The sequence below is a fragment of the Pezoporus wallicus genome, unplaced genomic scaffold (assembly GCF_028554395.1).
Source record: "Pezoporus wallicus isolate ANWC-B61680 ecotype Strahan unplaced genomic scaffold, APGP_CSIRO_Pwel_v1 contig_4901, whole genome shotgun sequence".
NCBI lineage: Eukaryota > Metazoa > Chordata > Aves > Psittaciformes > Psittacidae > Pezoporus > Pezoporus wallicus.
Window position 1 is genome coordinate 1,945,922 of NW_026640354.1, and position 19,766 is coordinate 1,965,687.

The 19,766-nt window shown below is 41.5% G+C and overlaps 1 protein-coding gene across 24 annotated transcripts in view; it reads right to left on the reverse strand.

Annotated features, from left to right (window-relative positions):
• Positions 1-19,766, reverse strand: part of RIMS1 (regulating synaptic membrane exocytosis 1) — a 302,937-nt gene that overhangs the window by 236,012 nt on the left and 47,159 nt on the right. For 17 of the 24 annotated variants that reach the window (XM_057418872.1, XM_057418880.1, XM_057418869.1 and 14 more), the window contains exon 2: positions 1,432-1,536. The exons of 6 other annotated variants lie outside the window; for them this stretch is intronic. In XM_057418872.1, the coding sequence (XP_057274855.1) occupies positions 1,432-1,536 (105 nt within the window). The remainder of the gene's footprint in view (positions 1-1,431; positions 1,537-19,766) is intronic. One more of the 24 variants, XM_057418863.1, reaches the window with a different exon arrangement.

Sequence of the window (19,766 nt, forward strand, 5' to 3'; positions counted from 1 at the left end):
CTTCCTCTGAGCTCAAGCTATGTTACCTTATGATGTTTTCCGACATCACTTTTCTAAAGGGGGCTGGTAAACTGGGGACATGTACTCCCGGCCATGGTAAGTCCTGTCAGACATGACCGCCTAGAGGGCTTCCTTCACAGACTCTAGGTACAGACCAAAATGTGGTCTAAGGCATCATAGCCAACCTCAGTCATTTCTTCTGCCTGCCTTCTGAAACAGTTTGGCTTGTGGGCATTACAGATACTCTTTGGTTGAACTTTAAAAAAAATAAAACCCCTGGATAGCAGATGATATAAACAAACAGCTTCACTGGGTTGATAAATCAAAAATTCTTTCAAAGAAATCCAAGGAGAGATTTAACAGTAGCCCTACACAGCGTATCAATTTTTTTCCTCCTTCTCTCTTGTATATAACCGCTTCTACAAAATAAGCAACCTGTTCCTCCAAAAATTAATAATAATTAAAAAAAAAAACAAACTACAACTTGCTAGCACTATTTCTATTTTTAAACCTAAGCAAAACACCATGGTGATGAGTGCCCTGCAAGCACACAGAAAGAACATTAAAGAAGAGAAACACAGCATATCCCAACACAACTTTAATCCCAGATAACCTCAAACAAATGATCTGCTTAGCTGTTTAGGTCCTTACTTTGTGTGCAGACCCCTTGGTATCTGAAGGCTGTTTCTCATCCATCAGCCCTAAAACCTTTACAGTAACAGACCTGATCATCAGCAAGATGATTTCACACAAGAGAGTTCACTCATATACTACAGGTACATTTTAAAGTGCTTTCTGGCTCAGAATTCAAACGTGCTCTGCCTGAATATATGTGTGAAGTGAAAACATGGTTGCTACTGAAATTAAAAGATTCAGAAGTCCTCTGAAATAACAGCTTAAATACCACAAAACTTCATTTGAATACTCCTACAATTAAATATATACATGTATTTCCCAACCTTCTCGCATTAACTATTTGTTTTGGTAAAATTTTGTATTTTAAGTTCTTTTCCTTTTTTGCAAGCAAGTACTGGCAGACTGTTCAAAGCGTGTCACTTCACTGCAGCTTATCTTTTCATTTCATTGATCTTCTAAATCGGCAAATTCTCACATTTTAACTACTACCAGAAATGTAATTTTTGGTGCTAGCATACTAAGACTTAAAAATAGTCACAGTAGCATGAGTATTTCATGTTCAGTATTTTCTCTCATTCATGACTCCCCAACTACTCTGACTGATGGACAAAGATTTTTCTGTGCACTTTTTTAACACTGCTGTCCTCCCGATAGCAAAGGTCTGCTTCAGGTAGATGGAAAACTTGTGTACATTTAAAAAGCAAGTTATCATCACTATCACCTGCAGCAAAGTTCCAAAGCCTTAAAAAGCTACATAATTTAAAACGCAGTAACAAGACATTTTTAACATATCACCATTGTTTTAAGACAGAACCGTCTGACCAACTGAAAGCAGTTTTCTCCCATGAAGCAGTTTTGAAATCATGTCTAGAAGGATCACTAATTCCACTGGTATCCAAGCTGAAAGAACAAGAGAGAAATAAATTGCTTTTAAGCCAGTAACTCTTCTTTAGACCAAAGCTTAAGGTTAGTATTGTTCCTATTTGATTCTCTTTCAGCATGACAAACTTTTAATCAAACAACTGAGCCCTGGAGAAGCATGTGGCATGGCTTATTTTTGTTTCTAATAATCAAGATAAACTATCTTCTCCCAGCCTCATATGAGAAAAAAAAAAAAATTACTCCAGGAAATGAGTTATTTTCAGGCTCTAGCAGGTGCAGAAGCACTTCCATGGTAAGCAATGTTCACAGAGCTTCACAGAAGTCTAGTGTAAAAGACAATCAAGCTGCTTAAAGAGGGAGCTTTCTAGTGCACGCAGGAAGTAAATGAGAAGCCAGGCTTTCATTTCTGATGGTAACCCTGAATAAATTATACTTGGTGCATGGTCTGCTCCTTTCCGTAGAAATTTCCAACTTGATACCCTTATGAATCAAATACTACAGAAAGTATCTGGGATTTGACAGCTGCCCCTACATCTCACTGTAGATGTGATACACCAGATCCGGGATGGAAGATAGCAAATCTCTGTAGGGAAGTCCACAGAAGGGCCTTCTCAGAATTACAGTCCTTCATCCTAAACAGGATGGAAGGAACCTCTCCAGAAAGCTTTTAAGCAGCTTTCCATTCTCCTCTATAGGTTCCTTAAAATTACAGAGACTCTGCATTTGACTCTACAATTCCCCAAAACATGGTGGGCTTGCCATAGGGTCTTTCTTCAGGCTTTATGCTATCCTGTAAATCAACAAATATATTTACTCAGTACAGAAAATTCATAGCATCATAGAACTGTTGGGGCTGAAAAGGCCTATAAGGTCAAGTCCAACCTTGTTAATTTAGCACTGTTAAAAATCCAACACTAACCCATGTCCCTAAGAACCACAGCTACACATCTTAAATACCTCCAGGGATGATGAATCGACAACTTCCCTGGGCAGCCTCTTCCAATACCCGACAACCCTTTCAGCGAAGAAATTTTCCTACTATCCAATCTAAACCTCCCCTGGTGCAACTTGAGGCTGTTATCTCTTGTCATATCGTTTGTTATTTGGGAGAAGAGACCATCACTCACCTTGCCACAACTTCTTTTCAGGTAGAGAGCAATAAGGTCCGCTCTAAGCCTCCTTCTTAGGTGAAACAGCCCCAGTTCCCTCAGTTGCTCCTCCAGACCCTTCACTAGCTTCACTGCCCTTCTCCAAACTTGCTCAAACACCTCAGTGCCTTTCCTGTACTGATGTGACCAGTTCTGGTCACACAGGATTCTAGATGCAGCCTCGCCAGTGCTGAGTACATTGGGGCGATCACTGCCCTGGCCCTGCTGGCTATGCTATTTGATAAAAGCCAGGATGTTGTTGCCTGTCTGGGCACCTGGGCACAAGGTGGCTCATGCTCAGCTCCACCAACCAGCACCCCCAGGTCCTTTTCCGCCGAGCATCTTTCCAGCCACTCTTCCCTAAGCCTGTAACATTGCATGGGGTTGTTGTGAGCCAAGTGCAGGACCTGGCATTTTGCCTTGTTGAACCTCATACCACTGGACACACCCCTTCGATCCTGCCAGTCCACATCCCTCTGCAGAGCCTTCCTATCCTTCGGCAGATAACACTCCCGGCCAGTTTGGTGTGCTCTGCAAACTTACTGAGGGTGCACTCAATCCCCTCATTCTGATCACTGATAAAGATATTAAACAGAACTGGCCCTCATACTGAGCCCTGGGAAATGCCACTTGTGACTGGATTTAACTCCATTTATCACCACTCTTGGGCCTGGCCATCCAGCCAGGGTTTTACCCAGTGCAGAGTATACCCATCCAAACCATGAACAGGTATTTTCTCCACGAGAATGCTGTGGGAAATAGTGTCAAAGGCTTTACCTATGTCTATGTAGACAACATCCACAGCCTTTTTCTCATCCGCTAAGAGGGTCACTTTCTCATAGAAGGAGATCAGGTTAGTCAAGCAAGACCTGTCTTTCATAAATCTATGCTGACTGGATCACCTGGTTGTCCTATACATGCCATGTGATGGTTCTCAAGATGATCTGCTCCATAACCTTCCCTAGCATTGAGGTCAGACTGTAGTTCCCCACATCCTCCTTCCAGCCCTTCTTCTAGATTGGCATTGCATTTGCTAACTTCCAGTCTTCTGCCAAACATCATAAACTCTCCTTTTTTTAACCCAAGTTCCAGCAAAGCTCTCTGTTCATCCAGGCCAGTCTCTTTCCCACCAGCACGTCTTTCGGCACACAGGGACAGCCTGCTTTGTCCCTTTAAGATTTCCTTGAAGAATGCCCAGCCTTCCCGGACTCCTTTGCCCTTCAGGACTGCCTTCCAAGGGACTCTGTCCACCAGACTCCTAAAGAGACCAAAATCTGCCCTCCAGAAGTCCAAGGCAGCAGTTCTGCTGACCCCCTCCTTACATAACACCAGGTGGAAAAGGGAAATCAAAGTTAGCCTGGCATCTGCCAGTTGGACACATGCAACCCTCTCAAGGGTATGGCTATCTATAGACAGGAGAAAACACAAAGTTACAGTTCAAAGATTCTTGAGTGCTCTTTCCACCTTGCTAAGACCTTCACACACCACTCTCTGAACTCAACTCAGACTCAGCGTTCATTAGCTGCCATAAAGGAACTTGGAAGTTACCCTCCACTGAGGCATTGCTGAGAGCATTCCTCTTGATACCCTCACCAAAGCATGACCTAGTCTGTCCTCCAAAGCAATGTTACAATGGGTGAGAAGAGAAACCCAAGTGACTCCCACTATCCTGTCCTGATTGCAAAAGAAAATACCAGCCAGAATTAACAGAGATGGAAACTGGGAAGAACAAAGGACAGTCCATGACATTTTCCCAGTCATTTTGGTGGAACAGGATCTTTCCCATCCATATTTCTGTTACTCTGGTGGAGCAGCAGATCTTGCAGCACTCTGGACCCCTCCACCTCAGAGGCATCGACTCCAACTTCTAATGGGCACGAGAGCCCTAAGTGTATCGCTGGCAGCACTCTCCCTTCATGTGCTTGGATGATTTCTTAGGACATCTGCTCATTTCCCACCAGCTGATGCAACATATGAGGCTAAGCTTTGGACTGCTTTATATAAAGAGGCCTTTGGGACAGGTCTTGAGCGCTAGAGCCATGAGCAAAAAGAATGAAAATGAAAGCATGCAGGACTGAAGCACGAGTGATGGGAAAATGGCTGTCAGACCATGGAAAAAGAGCAAGCTGATACTCAATCAGAAAAAATGCAGAAGCCTGATTCCTACCAGCCTTAATTGTGGGGTATAAATTCAGTATTATTTATCCTTTTAGAGAGTTTATTCTTCTTTCTTTTGTTGTTGCCTGTACTAGTAACTTAATACTCTTTCTTTGTACTAATAACTTAACACTAAATAAATATGTCCCAGAAAAAAAATGTGAAGCCAAAGAAAAGAGGAAAGCAACAAGGTAAACAAATTCCTGAAACCTAGAAAGAGAACTGGATTGAAAAGGCATACAGGATAAAGTGTGGAATGTTCTTCCTCAAGGTCTTGCACACTCCAAAGATAGACCTTCAAGCAGGAAAAAAAAAATTGGAAATTTAATACAGAAGAACTAAACCCCAGAACTCTCCAAGCACCTCCTGCACTATACAAAGAGCAAGATGGAGATAAATGTGACAGGAGAAGTGATTTTGGTGTAGACTCCATGGATAAACTTAATAATTTACGAACAAGAGAAAACTACTATTGTTTGCAATACTATTTCAGTATGTTTTTAAGAGATACTTTTAGAAATCTGTCTGGATGGCAGATGCTCTTATTGTCCCAGGAAAGAGCTGCAACAAAAACCTTATTTTAGAACTGTGCTAACAAGCCACCAAATTCTGAGTCAGTAACTCCAGGGTAGTCTCAACTGTATACTCACATCCATTTTGTTATAAGCCATTAGAAATTAAAGGCTGTAGGATACGGGCCATCTTCTAAGAGGATTTGTTACATGAATTGGTGACTAATATCTCCAAAACTGAAAAGCTGTCACAAAGAAGAGGATACTGCAATCATTTTACTTTCATTTAACTGAACAACCAACCACAGGAAACAAAGAGAGATTAACCACTGTTTCTTATTATTTATTTTTATTCTTAGAATCATACAGCGGTTAGGGTTGGAAAGGACCTTAAGATCATCAAGTTCCAAACCCCCTGCCATGGGCAGGGACACCTCACACTAAACCATGTCACCCAAGGCTCCATCCAGCCTGGCCTTGAACACTGCCAGGGATGGAGCATTTACCACTTCTCTGGGCAACCCATTCCAGTCCCTCACCACCCTCACAGTAAAGAGCTTCTCCCTTGTAGCTAACCTGAACTACCCCTGTTTAAGTTTGAACCTGTTACCCCTTGTCCTATCACTACAGTCCCTGAAGAAGAGTCCCACTCAATCCTACTGTCCATGTTGCCAACAAGATTGTTGAACAAACAGGATCACTCCCAATACTGACCCCTGAGGGGCACCACTCATTACCAGTCTCCAGCTGGACATTGAGCCATTGACCACAACTCTTTGCGTGCAGCCATCAGCCAGTTCTTTATCCACTGAGTGGTCCATCCATCAAATTGATGTCTCTCCAATTTAGAAACAAGGATGTCGTGTGGAACAGTGTCGAACGCTTTGCACAAGTCCAGGTAGATGACATCAGCTGCTCTACCCCTGTCCATCAGTTCTGTAGCCCCATCATAGAAGGCCACCAAATTGGTCAGGCAGGATTTCCCCTTAGTGAAGCCATGCTGGCTGTCACCCAGCACCTTGTTGCTTTTCGTGTGCCTTAGCATGCCTTCCAGGAGAATCTGCTCCAAGTTTTTGCCAGGCACAGAGGTGAGGCTGACTGGTCTGTAATTCCCCAGGTCATCCATTTTCCCTTTCTTGAAAATGAGGGTTATATTTCCCTTTTCCCAGTCATCAGGAATTTCACCTGACTGCCATGATTTTTCAAATCTGATGGACAATATTATCATTTTATATGTATTATATTTCATAAAATTATATATGCACACACACAGGAACACATAGATAAAATGGTGGTTTGTGTTCCAGAGGCTGGGATTAAAGCTACACTAAGTTTTTACCCAGCAGCAGCAGTTTTCCAGTGCAGACATTACTGAAACAACACTATTGGTGATAAATTCAGGAAGGTCTATGTTTTTTTTTATTTCAGTGTTGACAGCCAGATATTATTTGGGCAACTTTACCTATAACTACAGCAGAGGTTTTCCTCTCTCCACCTCCCTGTGGAAGAGCATTGGCTTCACTTTTCTATCTACAAAATCCCATGCAGAAATATGGATGTGTGCCTCAAACAACATGTGAAGTATGGCCACTAAGTCCAAGTGCCTCAGTTGGCCAGAGCATGCATGGCAAGTCCCATTAGATGATTCAGCGCCCACGTACAGTACTTGCATGTTTGCTCTGCTGCAGACTCTGCACTGATTTCACAGTAAGTATGAAACATCTCTACACTGGAAGTGGACATCTGGCTGATTACTAACACATTGTAGTTATTTGTATGAGATTTCCAAGTGTATAACAGAAGAACACCAGCACATCCAGCAGTCCAGCTAGAACAGCAGCAGTCAGTTTCACTGACATTCCAGGGAAAACTGCCAATCCTTCCTCATCCCAGTCCAAACCTGGACAAAGCTTTGTAATGTTACATCTAAGCAATCGACTAAAGAAACAAAAGGGGGAAAAAAAAAAAGAAGAAAAAAGAAAGAAAAAAAAAAATGATGGTTTCTGTTCGGTAGGAAGACTACAACTAGGGGGAAAAAGTTGGATTTTTTTTAAAAAGCCTTTTATATCAGAGGAAATTGTGCCAACAGAGTACACAGGTGCCATAAGCAAACTTCTGGTAATACATGATTTAAACCCACAGCTTACATTTAAAATTCTTCCGGTTTGGAAGAGTCTAAACCTTAATATAATCCCTAGCACAACAAGCTGTAGACCCTGAATCACAATACAATGACGATAAAAGATTCCTCAAACTACATAATGTGGCCACAGAGGCACAAAGCCTTCACTTACAGATGAACCCATGGGTTGGGAAACCACTGGCTCAGTTACTAAACTGGTAGATAGAAGGATTACAAAACAGTATTTGCAGAAACACAAGGTCCCACACTTATACATGCTTTATCCTGCTAGGAGTCCAAAACAAACATTATTTTCTACAAAATATGAGAATAATCTATAAATTGTTAGGAAAAAATATATAATAAATGCATTTATACTGATTACCTTTCCCCTTCTCATGATAGCCATTTCTAACCATGATATGGAATTGAACATTGTTTTCATAGGTATTTCAGACTGTTAGATTCACACTTCCTAAACAAGAACCCTAGTTCCATGTTTCCTGTGACTCAAGGAGTTAAAAATCACACAAACTTCCATTCACATGGTACATGCCTTCATTCTTCCTACTCCCTTTCCTTTACATCTTCTTTCCATTTTCTCATATGTCCCCCTAGGCCTTTAAAATTATTCTTTACAATGCAGCAAATACATTTTTTTCCTCCTTCTAAATCAGTTCTTTGGGTTATTCATTCTTTTTTTTCCTATAGTGAAGAGCTATGAAGACTGCAATACTTGCTACAACAGGCCTAGTCTTCAACAGCAACTTAGAGGAGGAGTACAAGAACAGAATAGACAGTTTTGTACCTGATGTTTATCAAAGTTCTCCTGGATCAGACAGTATTATCACCTTCCCCTCCACCACCCAAAAGGACTGTGGCTTACACTTATGTCACTCACACTAAGAAGAAAGCCTGGCTGTCACTCTCCAGCCCTGTACATCTGCAGAAAAGTAGATACAGGTTTCCCAAAACCCACACTTCTGAAAGAATAAGCTCTATGCTTGTCAGAAGTTATTAAATAGTGAATATAAACAGAATGCACTTCGAAAGGATGCAAGATTTAGTCTGCCTGATACTAGTTCATACAAAGTCGAAATGGAGAAAGTGCTCATAGAGTGAATATGGGGTTAGGCTCTAATTTCTGAATCTGCCCTTTCCTTCCTCTGAACTTTCAGAGAGGGCTGGGTGCTAGAAGCAGGCTAGTGAATGCTGCCATGGCACATACAGTGCTGCCCTCTGCCAGTGAATTCAGATGCTTTCTTGTCCCTGTGAAATTCCTCCCCATCTCCCCTTCCACTGAGACCAGGTACCCTCACAGCCTTTATGCTTGAATTACCTCTCCAAAACATGGAAATACAACAATTTTGCAGTACTTTCCAGAATCAACCAGACGAACACTCTCCAAATCGGAAAGAAACAGCTAGTTAGATTACTGCAAAAGGCTTTAGTACCCTTATTCATAAAACCACACAGGGAGATACTAGTTGTCTTAAACTCCACCTGCCCTACTGTAACACAGGAAGAAAGGGTCAGTTTTCCAGAAATAAAGGATCCTGAAACAGACTCCATGGCAGTTCCAACAGAATAAGCTAAGAAAAGAGCCCTTACTGTGGAGGGTCTCCTTATGGTTCTCCTGAAGGCACGTAAGACACACTTTTGCTGAACGTCTCCATTACAGCCATACAGGACAGAACTCCAAAGAGAAGAATGTTTAAATATGTACTGTCTTCACACAGAAACAGGTCCTTTGGGAATGATTTTCGAAAGTGTTCAGGCTGGAAGGAAAATTTCTGAGTGGGCTGATAAAGTCTTATTAGGCACTTAAAAGATTTCGGTAAAGAGTCTACCTCAATTTTTAAGTCCAGCCTTTTGTCCTTGTATCTAGGCTACAAGCACAGACAGAACACAAATCTACCTAAAAAGATGGAAAGGATAAATAATTTGGATTAAGAAATAAACTTCACTAATTCTGCCCCTTGAAGCGCCTTTTCCTTATACAGAGAGACTTGACCCCTGTAACTACTCATCCACAACTGAGCCAGTCACCCTAGGTTTCTTTCTCTTAGCCAGGAGAAACAGGCACAGCCAGGGACATTTCATTCGTTTTATCTATCTACTTTAGACTGAGCCATAGACACTCTAGATACAGATGTTCCTATTCCTTTCAATGAACTAGTAATTTTTTCATAATCAATTACTGTCATGGTTTAAGCCCAACTGGTAACTCAGAACCATGCAGCCGCTCGCTCACTCCCCCCCCCTTCTTGCCCCTGCTCCTGGAGGGATGGGGAGGAGAATCGAAAGAATGTAACTCCCACTAGCCAAGAAATAGATTGCAAAATGTAGCTATGTAAGTAAACTGCAAATCATCCATAGGGGTGTTTTTAGCAGGTTCTGCAAAGATCTACCCTTTCTCAATGTTGTTCAACATCTTCATTAAACTGAGATAATACAGTATCAGTCTGTCGTGGTTTAAGCCCAGCCAGTAACTCAGAACCACGCAGCTGCTTGCTCACTCCCCCCACCCTTCTTTCTTCCTTTCCTCCTGGAGGGATGGGAAAAAAGTCAAGAGAATGTATCTCCCATGGGTTGAGATAAGAGCTGTCCAGTAACTGAGGTATAACACAAACCACTGCTGCTACCATCAATAATAATAAAGATAAGGGGAATAACAAGGGAAGAGAATACAACCGCTCACCACCCACTGACCAATACTCAGCCCAACCAAGCGGTGATCTAGCCCTTCCGGGTAACTGCCCCCAGTTTATATAGTGGGCATGATGTGCTGTGGTATGGAATACCTCTTTGGTCAGTTTGGGTCAGGTGTCCTGTCTCTGCTTCCTCCCGGCTTCCCCTCCTCCCTGGCAGAGCATGAGACTCAGAAAGTCCTTGATCAGAGTAAACGTTACTGAGCACCAGCTAAAAACATCAGTGTTATCAGCGCTGTTCCCAAGCTGAAAGTCAAAACCACAGCACTGCACCAGCTACTAAGAAGGACAAAAATGACTGCTACTGCTGAACCCAGGACAATTACCCTATAAGAAGCCAGTAATGTTGCAGATGTTTATATGTAGCCTGATGCATCCTACTTTAGTTGTCTGGATGAGTACTAGTCAGTTAGCTGGTACTAATGGCTCTTTCCCATTTTCTTTTGATGACACAGAAGCAAACAGAAAACCAGAGGAGGGAAAAGCAATGTAAGAAGCAGCACTAAGAGAAGACAATAGCTAGAATGCAAAATGCCACTAAAGATAAAACATGCAGCAACATTTCTGCAGGTACATCTCTGACCCATGCAGCAGCCATGGCACTTCTGTCACAGAGGTACTTGTATGTTGTTTGTTTTTTCAAATGTTCCAAAACAAAGAATCAAATAATGGGACTATGTTTTTTCTGATCAACTGAACTACTTCTGTATATAGCTGTTAACACTGAAGTGTAAAAAAAACCCATACAAACACAAGAAATACTCTACCAGGTCAGACCAATGGTCCATTCAGTCCTGTATTTGGTAGACAAAGCTACATAGGAGAGCATAGGAGGTGGACCATTTTGTGTAACCGTTTCTCCTCATTCTCCACAAGCATCCACTGCTGCTGTGTGGGGGATGCAAAATAAGATGGCCCCAAAAAATATTGAGAGGACATTAGCTATATCTGAAATGTCACTGAAAGCTGTAGTCTGTTACATGGGGAAGTTGCCAAGTTAAAAATAGAAACTGCCATTCTGACTACAGCTGTGAGATGCATTTCACCGATGTGCCGGCTTTTATCTGTTTTATTTTATTTAAAAGGATGAATCCCTTAAAAAAAAACATATCCTAATATCATAAAGTGTTACCTATTTCAGAACACCAAGTGTGCACTGCTGACTGCAGAGCGAAATTAAAAGTGAGCCTGTATGTTGCAATATATATTCCCATTGGTAGTAGGTCAGCAGAAAGCACTGTGATGAATCTGCTGCTGCTGGTTTTCTAAGTTTCTGACTGTGGGACTAAAAGAGATCATTAGAAACCTAAAAAGGTATCTTTAACGGATGCTCTGTTACTGAAGTTGAACTAATCTGCATGTGTTTCAGTCTGGTTTCAGGGCATTAAATTCCCCTACATAATTTCTAGAGCTGTATACAGAGAGCTATGTATTTAGTGTAACCAATTAAATCATACCACTCATCTCTAATATCAGCTGCTCTCCAGTAATAGACAAGGACTTCAAGCTAGCCTCCAAAAATCACCCAGCTGAATGGCCTTAAAATAAACAGACGTTACTTGAAACTTCTGAAAGATGAAATACCACTAAGGTGGAAGCAAATTCAATACATTTGATTTCCTCTTGTTGTGGAATGTGTCTTCAAAAGGAAGAGAGATGGTTTTAAAAATTGTATTTGTACAGCACTTCATTTTTCAAAATGCAAGACACCAAGTACACTCACTCAACACCCACAGAACTTAACAGATATTTTCTAGGCACCTGTACAGATATTTTCTAGGCAGATCACTTCACTTGCACACAAGCAATTAACTGCACATGCACATACGGGTAACTGAGGCTTCAAAACCCATGCATGCTGCTGGACTTGAGCACCTGGTCACTCGTTCATCTCAAAAGAGAAGTCTACTGAAGATCGCTTCTACAAGGAGGGATATTTACTGGTACATGAGAAAAAGCAGCACACCCAGGAAAGTTGTACCTCCAGACTGATCTCACATGCACTAATCTCTCAGCAGGTCACATACAATATTATTTTTTAAAGTGTGGGTTTTTCTTTGATGGACATATATTACACTTGTTAATACCAATGAGTGCACCAAGAAACTCTTGAGAACAAAGGGAAACTAGGGCCCCGAGGGATATGCATGCACCACTGGTGAAAGCAGTCACTGCCATAGTTTGAGCTGTCTGAACTACAACACAAAAGCTCCTGAAAAGGAGATAAAGCATACATGCATTTTCACTGGAACATTGCCAAAGTGAAATTTAGCTTATATATATATATTAATCAGAGCTTCTGAAAAAGCTTCAAAGGGCCTACAGTGTACAATTTAATTAGCTATTTGTAAGAGAGAGACCAGGGTTGCTTTGAAATTCTGCAACCTGATAAGGAACAAGCACATGCAGTCTGAAGTGCTAGGTAACCCCCCCACACACACACATACACAGTGCTCCACAACGTCATTTAAAATGAAATCTTCTAGTCCAACATTAAGTTCTCCCAGGCTGTGCTTAGAGCAGGATCAAATCCAGGAGTCTGCCTGCAAACAGGTCAAACGCAGGGAAGTGGAGATTGATCATTCCACTTATCAATGGACAGTTCTGGTTCTGAAAGGGGATAAGGTTTTTTAATCTAACATCTAAGCTCTGACTTATCAATAAAGAGCCTGCCATTTTCAAGTGAAGTCCTTCAATTTAAAAGCAATGGCAGTCTGGACATAAACCTGACCTTAAATACCATGTCCCAGTCAGTGTTAGATCAGCCCGCAGTGACAGCTCTGTAGCTTTCTGGGAAGCAGTGAATTGCATAGGCCAAACTAGAAGAAATGTAACAGCTGATATAGTAGCATTTACTCACACCTGGTTCCAAATAAATCAGGTTTATAAATTAAAAATGGAAGTCTTTCAATCTGCTGTAACTTTCTTACTTTGGATACAAAGACGAAATATCTTGTTGAGACTGGCAGTCATTGCAATGAGGAGAAACAATACAAATGCAGCAATTTTGAGTGAGAACATACAGGATGGTTTGCTGCTTCTGACACTCACTCTTCTTGAAATTAAACTTTTGCTGTTATTTATGCTTTAAAAATATGCAGTCCAAGAATATATTCCCTACTCATCTCAAAACTTCCCTTTTATTGATGGATAGAGACCCATTAATTTCCTAAAACTGCTTGTTTTAAAGGCAAAAGACATACTCCAGATGGTATCACAAACTAGAGGGCACTCCATGAAAGTGATTTATTGCCTTTAACTGAACACAGAAATGTTAGATCTCCACATTATACAAACTGTGGTGGGCTTGAGGAGAAAAGAATTAGAACATTTCACTTTATTCTAAGCAACTCCTTTTAATGAGATGCATTTAGCACACATCTCCTCATTACATTCATCACGCCATATTTGAGCAGCTTCTCAAATCACTTGTGATTGCACAAACGTGTCTTCTACAAGAGCCTGAAAGGCGGCTGCTGCTGCTGGCTCCACCTCTCAGCTCTGCAGATTTTATGAATGACTAGCAATCACTGACAATGAATGACTGCCAACTGCCCACTCAACCCTTTCTACTCTTCCCTGCACGTACATACTAGAGAAGCAAACAAGCTCCGTGACTGCAAATGAGCCTTCAGTACACTTTCCAATGTACGGCATTCATCTTTCAAAACAGGAACTAAATGTTCTTCCGGAAACTTAGAGTATAGAAATTAAATATTAAAAGCTTATGCAACATCCTTTTTCTGTTTTTTTTTTCTTTTTTTTTCCCCCCAACCAGATAACTTTTTAGGCATTTAATCAAAGCAAAATTGTCTTTTCCTGAATTCTTCACTGCTTCAGCACCCAACAGGAAAACTGGAATTAAAGAGCCCTCACCTACTTCCAGCAAAATGAGATTTCTCTGGGGCCAAAACACAAAACCTGATAGTTGTTTCACAACACTATATTGGTAATGTTTCAACATAAAAGATACTTTCTATCCATGAGGCATTTACTTCTATACCACTAATTTCTTAATTTAATGGATACATGAAAACAATTAGGACTATTTTGCTTGTTTATTACAATGAGAATGGCCTATAAAGAACGTTAAATGCCACAGTAGTTACCATCATGGCCCAATCAATCTAAATCTGTGACTGCAGGCAAGAGTAAAAAACCCACATAGGAGAAACATTTGTATCACAGACTAGTTAATAAAGCCAAATGTAAATCAAGAAGTAGCTCACTGTCTGCTCTGACATTACTCTTGAAACAGAAAATAAAATAAAAAGCAAGGTGTGCTCTGTTGCATGTGCTCATGCTTAAGATGTTCCTTTCAGTTCCTGCAACCCTGCAGGCCAGCACTGCCACTGCTAAGAACAAGCCACAGGCTTTGCACTGAATTTGCAAGGCCTTGGGACCAAGGCTAGTCCACCCTCCTTTGTCTGGATTTCCCTTGTCCTATCTTCAGATGTTTCACTTGGTTTAGCTGTAACAGCAAGTAACAGACCTTTGGGTCTCCTGTTGCCTAGAAGGGAAAATGGAGGGGATATGTGAAGAAGATTGAACCTGCAATTAACACATTCAGAAATACAAAAGCAGCACAGATACAGGAATGCCCTCACTAAAAAATATAAAGGATCTAGAACAGAAATATAGAAATCATCACAAGAGTCAGTATTCAGTGTCTTCTGCAAGTCTTACACTTGATTCAGCTAAAACGAGTGATTGAAGACAGCTGGGCACAATAAATTACCATTAAGGACACAATTCATTACTCTGAGTATATGTAAAAAATGGAAAAAAAGATAATTCCACAAGCAGCTGATACTGAAGCTTAATCTCACATCCTAATGCCTAAAAAGTTTCAATAGACTTGAAGATATAGCACACTCAAAACTTACACACCACATTTCAGCACAATTATTGCTATGTAATGATCATGAATGACACAGGCTGGAGTGAGGGAGGGAAGGTGGGAGCATGGGACCTAAAGTTATCTTGTCAGTAGCTGTAAAATATCAGCAAATTTAAGTCATTCAGTGCACTAGTAAGTATTATTAATGTACATGTGCTGATAAACAGACATCAGTTCACAGCTGGCAAATCTCATTCTTTATAATCTTTTTCTAATTGAACTGGGCCAAATGAAGATCCTATTCATACTCTGCTCATCTGAGCATAAAGAAAAAGATGTAAGTAGTAATGTCAAGGGCTTGACTTCAGCTGAGACACATGAAATCACCTAAATGGCCTAAAGCAAAGGGTTTCTTCTTCTCCAATTCCCAGCAACTACTGACAGGCAAAGGACATATGAAGTGGTGTGAAATGGATGACAGTTCCAACATTTCCTTTTTGTATTAAAACAAACCCTTATTAGCAATTTTTTTTTCATGGGTTCATTTTTTTGGGAGGGTTGAGGGTTATTTAAGCCTTCTTGCAAAACAAAAATACAGGGACAAGGAAACTGAATAATTGTCTCTCTACTTAAAGAAGATCAAAAGGTTACTGAGGAATAGCAGTTAAGGAGGCCTCAAGATGAGCACATTTGTACCAAATTAGTGTGTTTCCCATCTACAACAGTATTAGATAGTCTTATAGAAGGTGAACAACTCGCACTGTGAATTTTGCCTTGTTTACTTACATCTCTAGCACCATCACAAGCTATCACCAAACTACCATTAGAAAAGCAGAAGTTGACAGTGGCAGACACAGCCCTTGAAGTTCTCTAACCCTGTTACAGCTTGCCACCTTTCCCATCCCACCATACTGATGTCCATCTGTAAACAATGCATACTGTCCACCTAGGTTTTTGCCAGGCACAGCACAGAGAGACAATCAATTTTCACTGACCTGTTTCTAGGCCAGGTACCCAGGGGAAATGATCAGCCATTAGCAGCAGTCAGATTAAGATTTTTGTTACATGGTATCTGCCATCATTTTTGCTTCTAACACAATAAAAAAAAAACATTATCAACACTAAACAGCATTACTCCATTTTGCAGCTCTCATGGCTATCCTCCAGCTTGAGGCAAGTCTGATGATCCCCAGCTGACACAGGTTTTTCACTCACTACCCCACAAAAAAGAGCAAACAAAAGGACAGAGGACGAAACCAGCCAAAGCTGCTATCCTAAACAGTCAACATGTCCCCAGATTTGTTTACATTTGTAGTTGCTCCCCAGGATATTTTGCATTTTCAGTACAGTCAACACGATTGCTTAATAGATTCACACTAGTTCTATTCATAGCAGGAAAATCTCAGTAATTCTGCTTTTTCTTTTGATCTATTTTTTGCAGGTGTTCTGATGCTGGCATGATTAGGCTGAGAGCATACTTCTTTGTCTGAAAGTTATTCTGATGCAAGACCAAAAAACCTTTATCACTGCAAGATGTGAAATATCATCAGTCTTAGGGACATAATTATAGATTTTTTTTCTAACCTATTTAAGATTCTTATGACAGATCATGTCTAAACAGTACTAACCATTCTTTCACATCCAATTCAAACAACTTTTGTTATATGATCATGGAAAAAGCCAACACACTAGGCATCGTAACATATTCGGGAAGACAGTTATGTTCACATAGCACAAAATCAGCTCTTCAATTATTCTTGATTACATCTATGCTGCCCAGTTGGAAACAGCTGAGAGCTGCATTTAGACTTCAGCAGGGGACATTTATTGTATGAATTATTTGCAAACTGTCAAATACCAGTGCTGTGTTTACTTAGAATACATGTATCACCCTTACTCCATGTCTTCACTTTAACAGACATGTAATAATTCAGCTATTTGAAGGGTTGTCTCCAAACAGGACAGCTACATTGATATTTGGAAAGCTTTTCTTCCACTTCTCATGACCTATGCTCTACACAAATGATGTAAATAGAAGTCACTTATTAATCCTTCAGAGAGATGCATTCAACATGAATCCATGCAAGTGATATGTGCATGAATATGGTGACAACATTTCAGACCTTACTTATTCTGAACTGAAATAAGATCTCTGAAGCATTGTGGAGGCAGAGAAAAGCAGATACAGTGGGTTGGGGTTTTTTTCTCTTTCTCCATTGAAATCCAAGTATTCCTTCTTAAAAAAACTTACATATTACTCGTCAGTAGTGAACCACTTTTGTGGTGTCTATATCCTCTGTGAGGACATATTCCACATATGATCTCCACAGAACTCATTCTGTACTTAATCTATACTTGCATACTCCTACACACAGGATAGTTGAGATTGAAGGCATCTCTGGAGATGATATAGTGCACCCACTGCTCACAGCTGGGTCAGCTCTGACATCCTATTAGGTTGCTCAAGGCTTTATCCAGTCAGTCTTGAAAGCTCTGAGGATGGAGACTACACAGTCTCCCTGCACAATTGCTCACTGCTTGACTGTCCTTGTGAAAAATCTCTTCTTTATATCCACTCCAAATCTCTCAGTTTATGCCCAACATCTTTCATCCTTCAACCAGTAGAATGCTTGGAATAGTCTGCCTTCATCTTCTGAATGAACTCCTTGTAGGTGCTGGAAGGCCACTAGAGGCTACCCTTAAAGCCATCTCTTGTCCAGGGTGAACAAGGCCAGGTCGCTCAGCCTCTCTCAGGGCAAGTTCTCCATATCTGTGACCATGTTGGTAGCCTCTGCTGAACTCACTCTAGTTCATCAATATCTTTCCTGGGCTTGGGGATCCAAACCCAGATGCAATATTCTAGATGACACCCAATAAGCGCTGAACAGATACTCCCTCCCCTAGATCTACCAGCTGCTGGGTGCTGTTGACTTTCTATACTGCCAAGGCATGCTCCTGGCTTATATTCAGCTTGCTGTGTACTGGGATGCCCAAGTCCTCTTCTGATGATCTGCCCCCAGTCAGTCAGCTCTCAGCACACAGTTACATTCCTTTCCAGATGCAGGAGTCTCCACTTGCCCTACCATTCATAGGGTTCCTGTCAACCCGTTCCTCCAGTTTATCAGGGTCAGTCTGTCCTCGAGCGTGTTGACTGCCCCCCCCACCCAGTTTGGCATCATCTGCAAGCCTGACCAGAGTGCATTATTTTTGCAGATCATTGATAAAGACATCAAATGGTAGGGACCTCTGTGGCACTCCAGTTGCCACTGGCACCCATGCAGAGTATGCACCATTGGCTGCTATCCTCCGAGCCAAAATATCCGATCAGGTTTTTATCCATCTTCTTGCTAATCTACCTGGGCAGCAGGTCCTAATTTGGACACGAGAACACTGTGGGACACTGTAAGAAATTTCTGTTAAAGCCAAGGTCAATGACACACTGCTTTCTCATCCACACAGCCAGCCATTTCACCATAGCAGGCACCAGATTGATCAGGCATGACTTACCGTCAACCCATGCTGACTATTTCAACCACCAGTTTGCCCAGAAACACATCCCAAAAGGACTCACTCCATGATTTTCTCAGGGACTGAAGCAAGGCTGACTGGCTTCTAGTTCTCCAAGTTCCAGTACTGGGCTTTTTTGAAGACAGGTACAACATTTGCTTTTCTCCAATCAAGAAAGAACTTGCCTGATCTCCAGGACCTTTTGAAAATGGTAAGAGAGAAACCTTGCAAGAACATCTTGATATAAGCCATAAGCCTCCAGCCTTCCACAACACAGGAGCCTCAACTTACATTACAACTGCCTACAGACTCTGGCTGCCCTGTTTTGCACAGTCAGGAGGCTCAGGCTTTCATCTCTGAAGGGTCTCTGTAAAGACCCCATCAATTCCTTTTCCATCTTCTCTGATATCATATAGTCTGCTTATCCTCTCCGTAACTTGGCCACAACTCCCCATCCAGCACACACCTCTAGCAGGCACGGCCACCACCTCCACCTGACCCCGACTCCATAAGAGGCACCAGGCACTGCCTGCAGTCTGGCATCCCTTCCCTTCAGTGTTTCAACAGCACCAAATAGCTTGGTTTTGTCGGCAAACTTGCTGAGGGTGCACTCGATCCCACTATCCATGTCATCAACAAAGATGTTGAACAGCGTCTGTCTCAATACTAGTCCCTGAGGAACGCCACTCATCATTGGTCTCCACTTGGACATTGAGCCACTGCAACTCTTTGAGTGCAGCCATCCAGCCAACTCCTTATTGACCAAGTGGTCCCTCTGTCAAATTCATTCTCTAGTTTAGAGACAAGGATGTCATGTGGCTTACAGACACAGTAATATCAGGGTACAAGTGCTACAAAAAGCACCAAGGAACCAAAATGCACTGAGCAGCCAACCGGGTATAAGTCTTTTATGAGCTCCAGCAGGGCCTAAAGAACATACCGCATATTGGGTGGAAGAGAAAATGATACTTAAGGAAGGGGAAAGTGGGTCTTAGGCACTCAAGTCCTTAATCACCTAGCATGTGGAAAAAAAACATCAAAACAATTCCCCATCACATTCTCATGACTGATTAACTGGAAGCCAGGGAGGGGGAAAACACTAAGTATTCCTTACACCTGGCTTTATGCAAAGTCAGCAGCAGAGGTATTTTAGATATGTAACCAAACCTAACTCTAAAAAGAAGATAATTATGTAGAAATGGAGCTTTTCCTACAGACTGCTGGGTATTATTTGGTAGCTTTACAGACAAG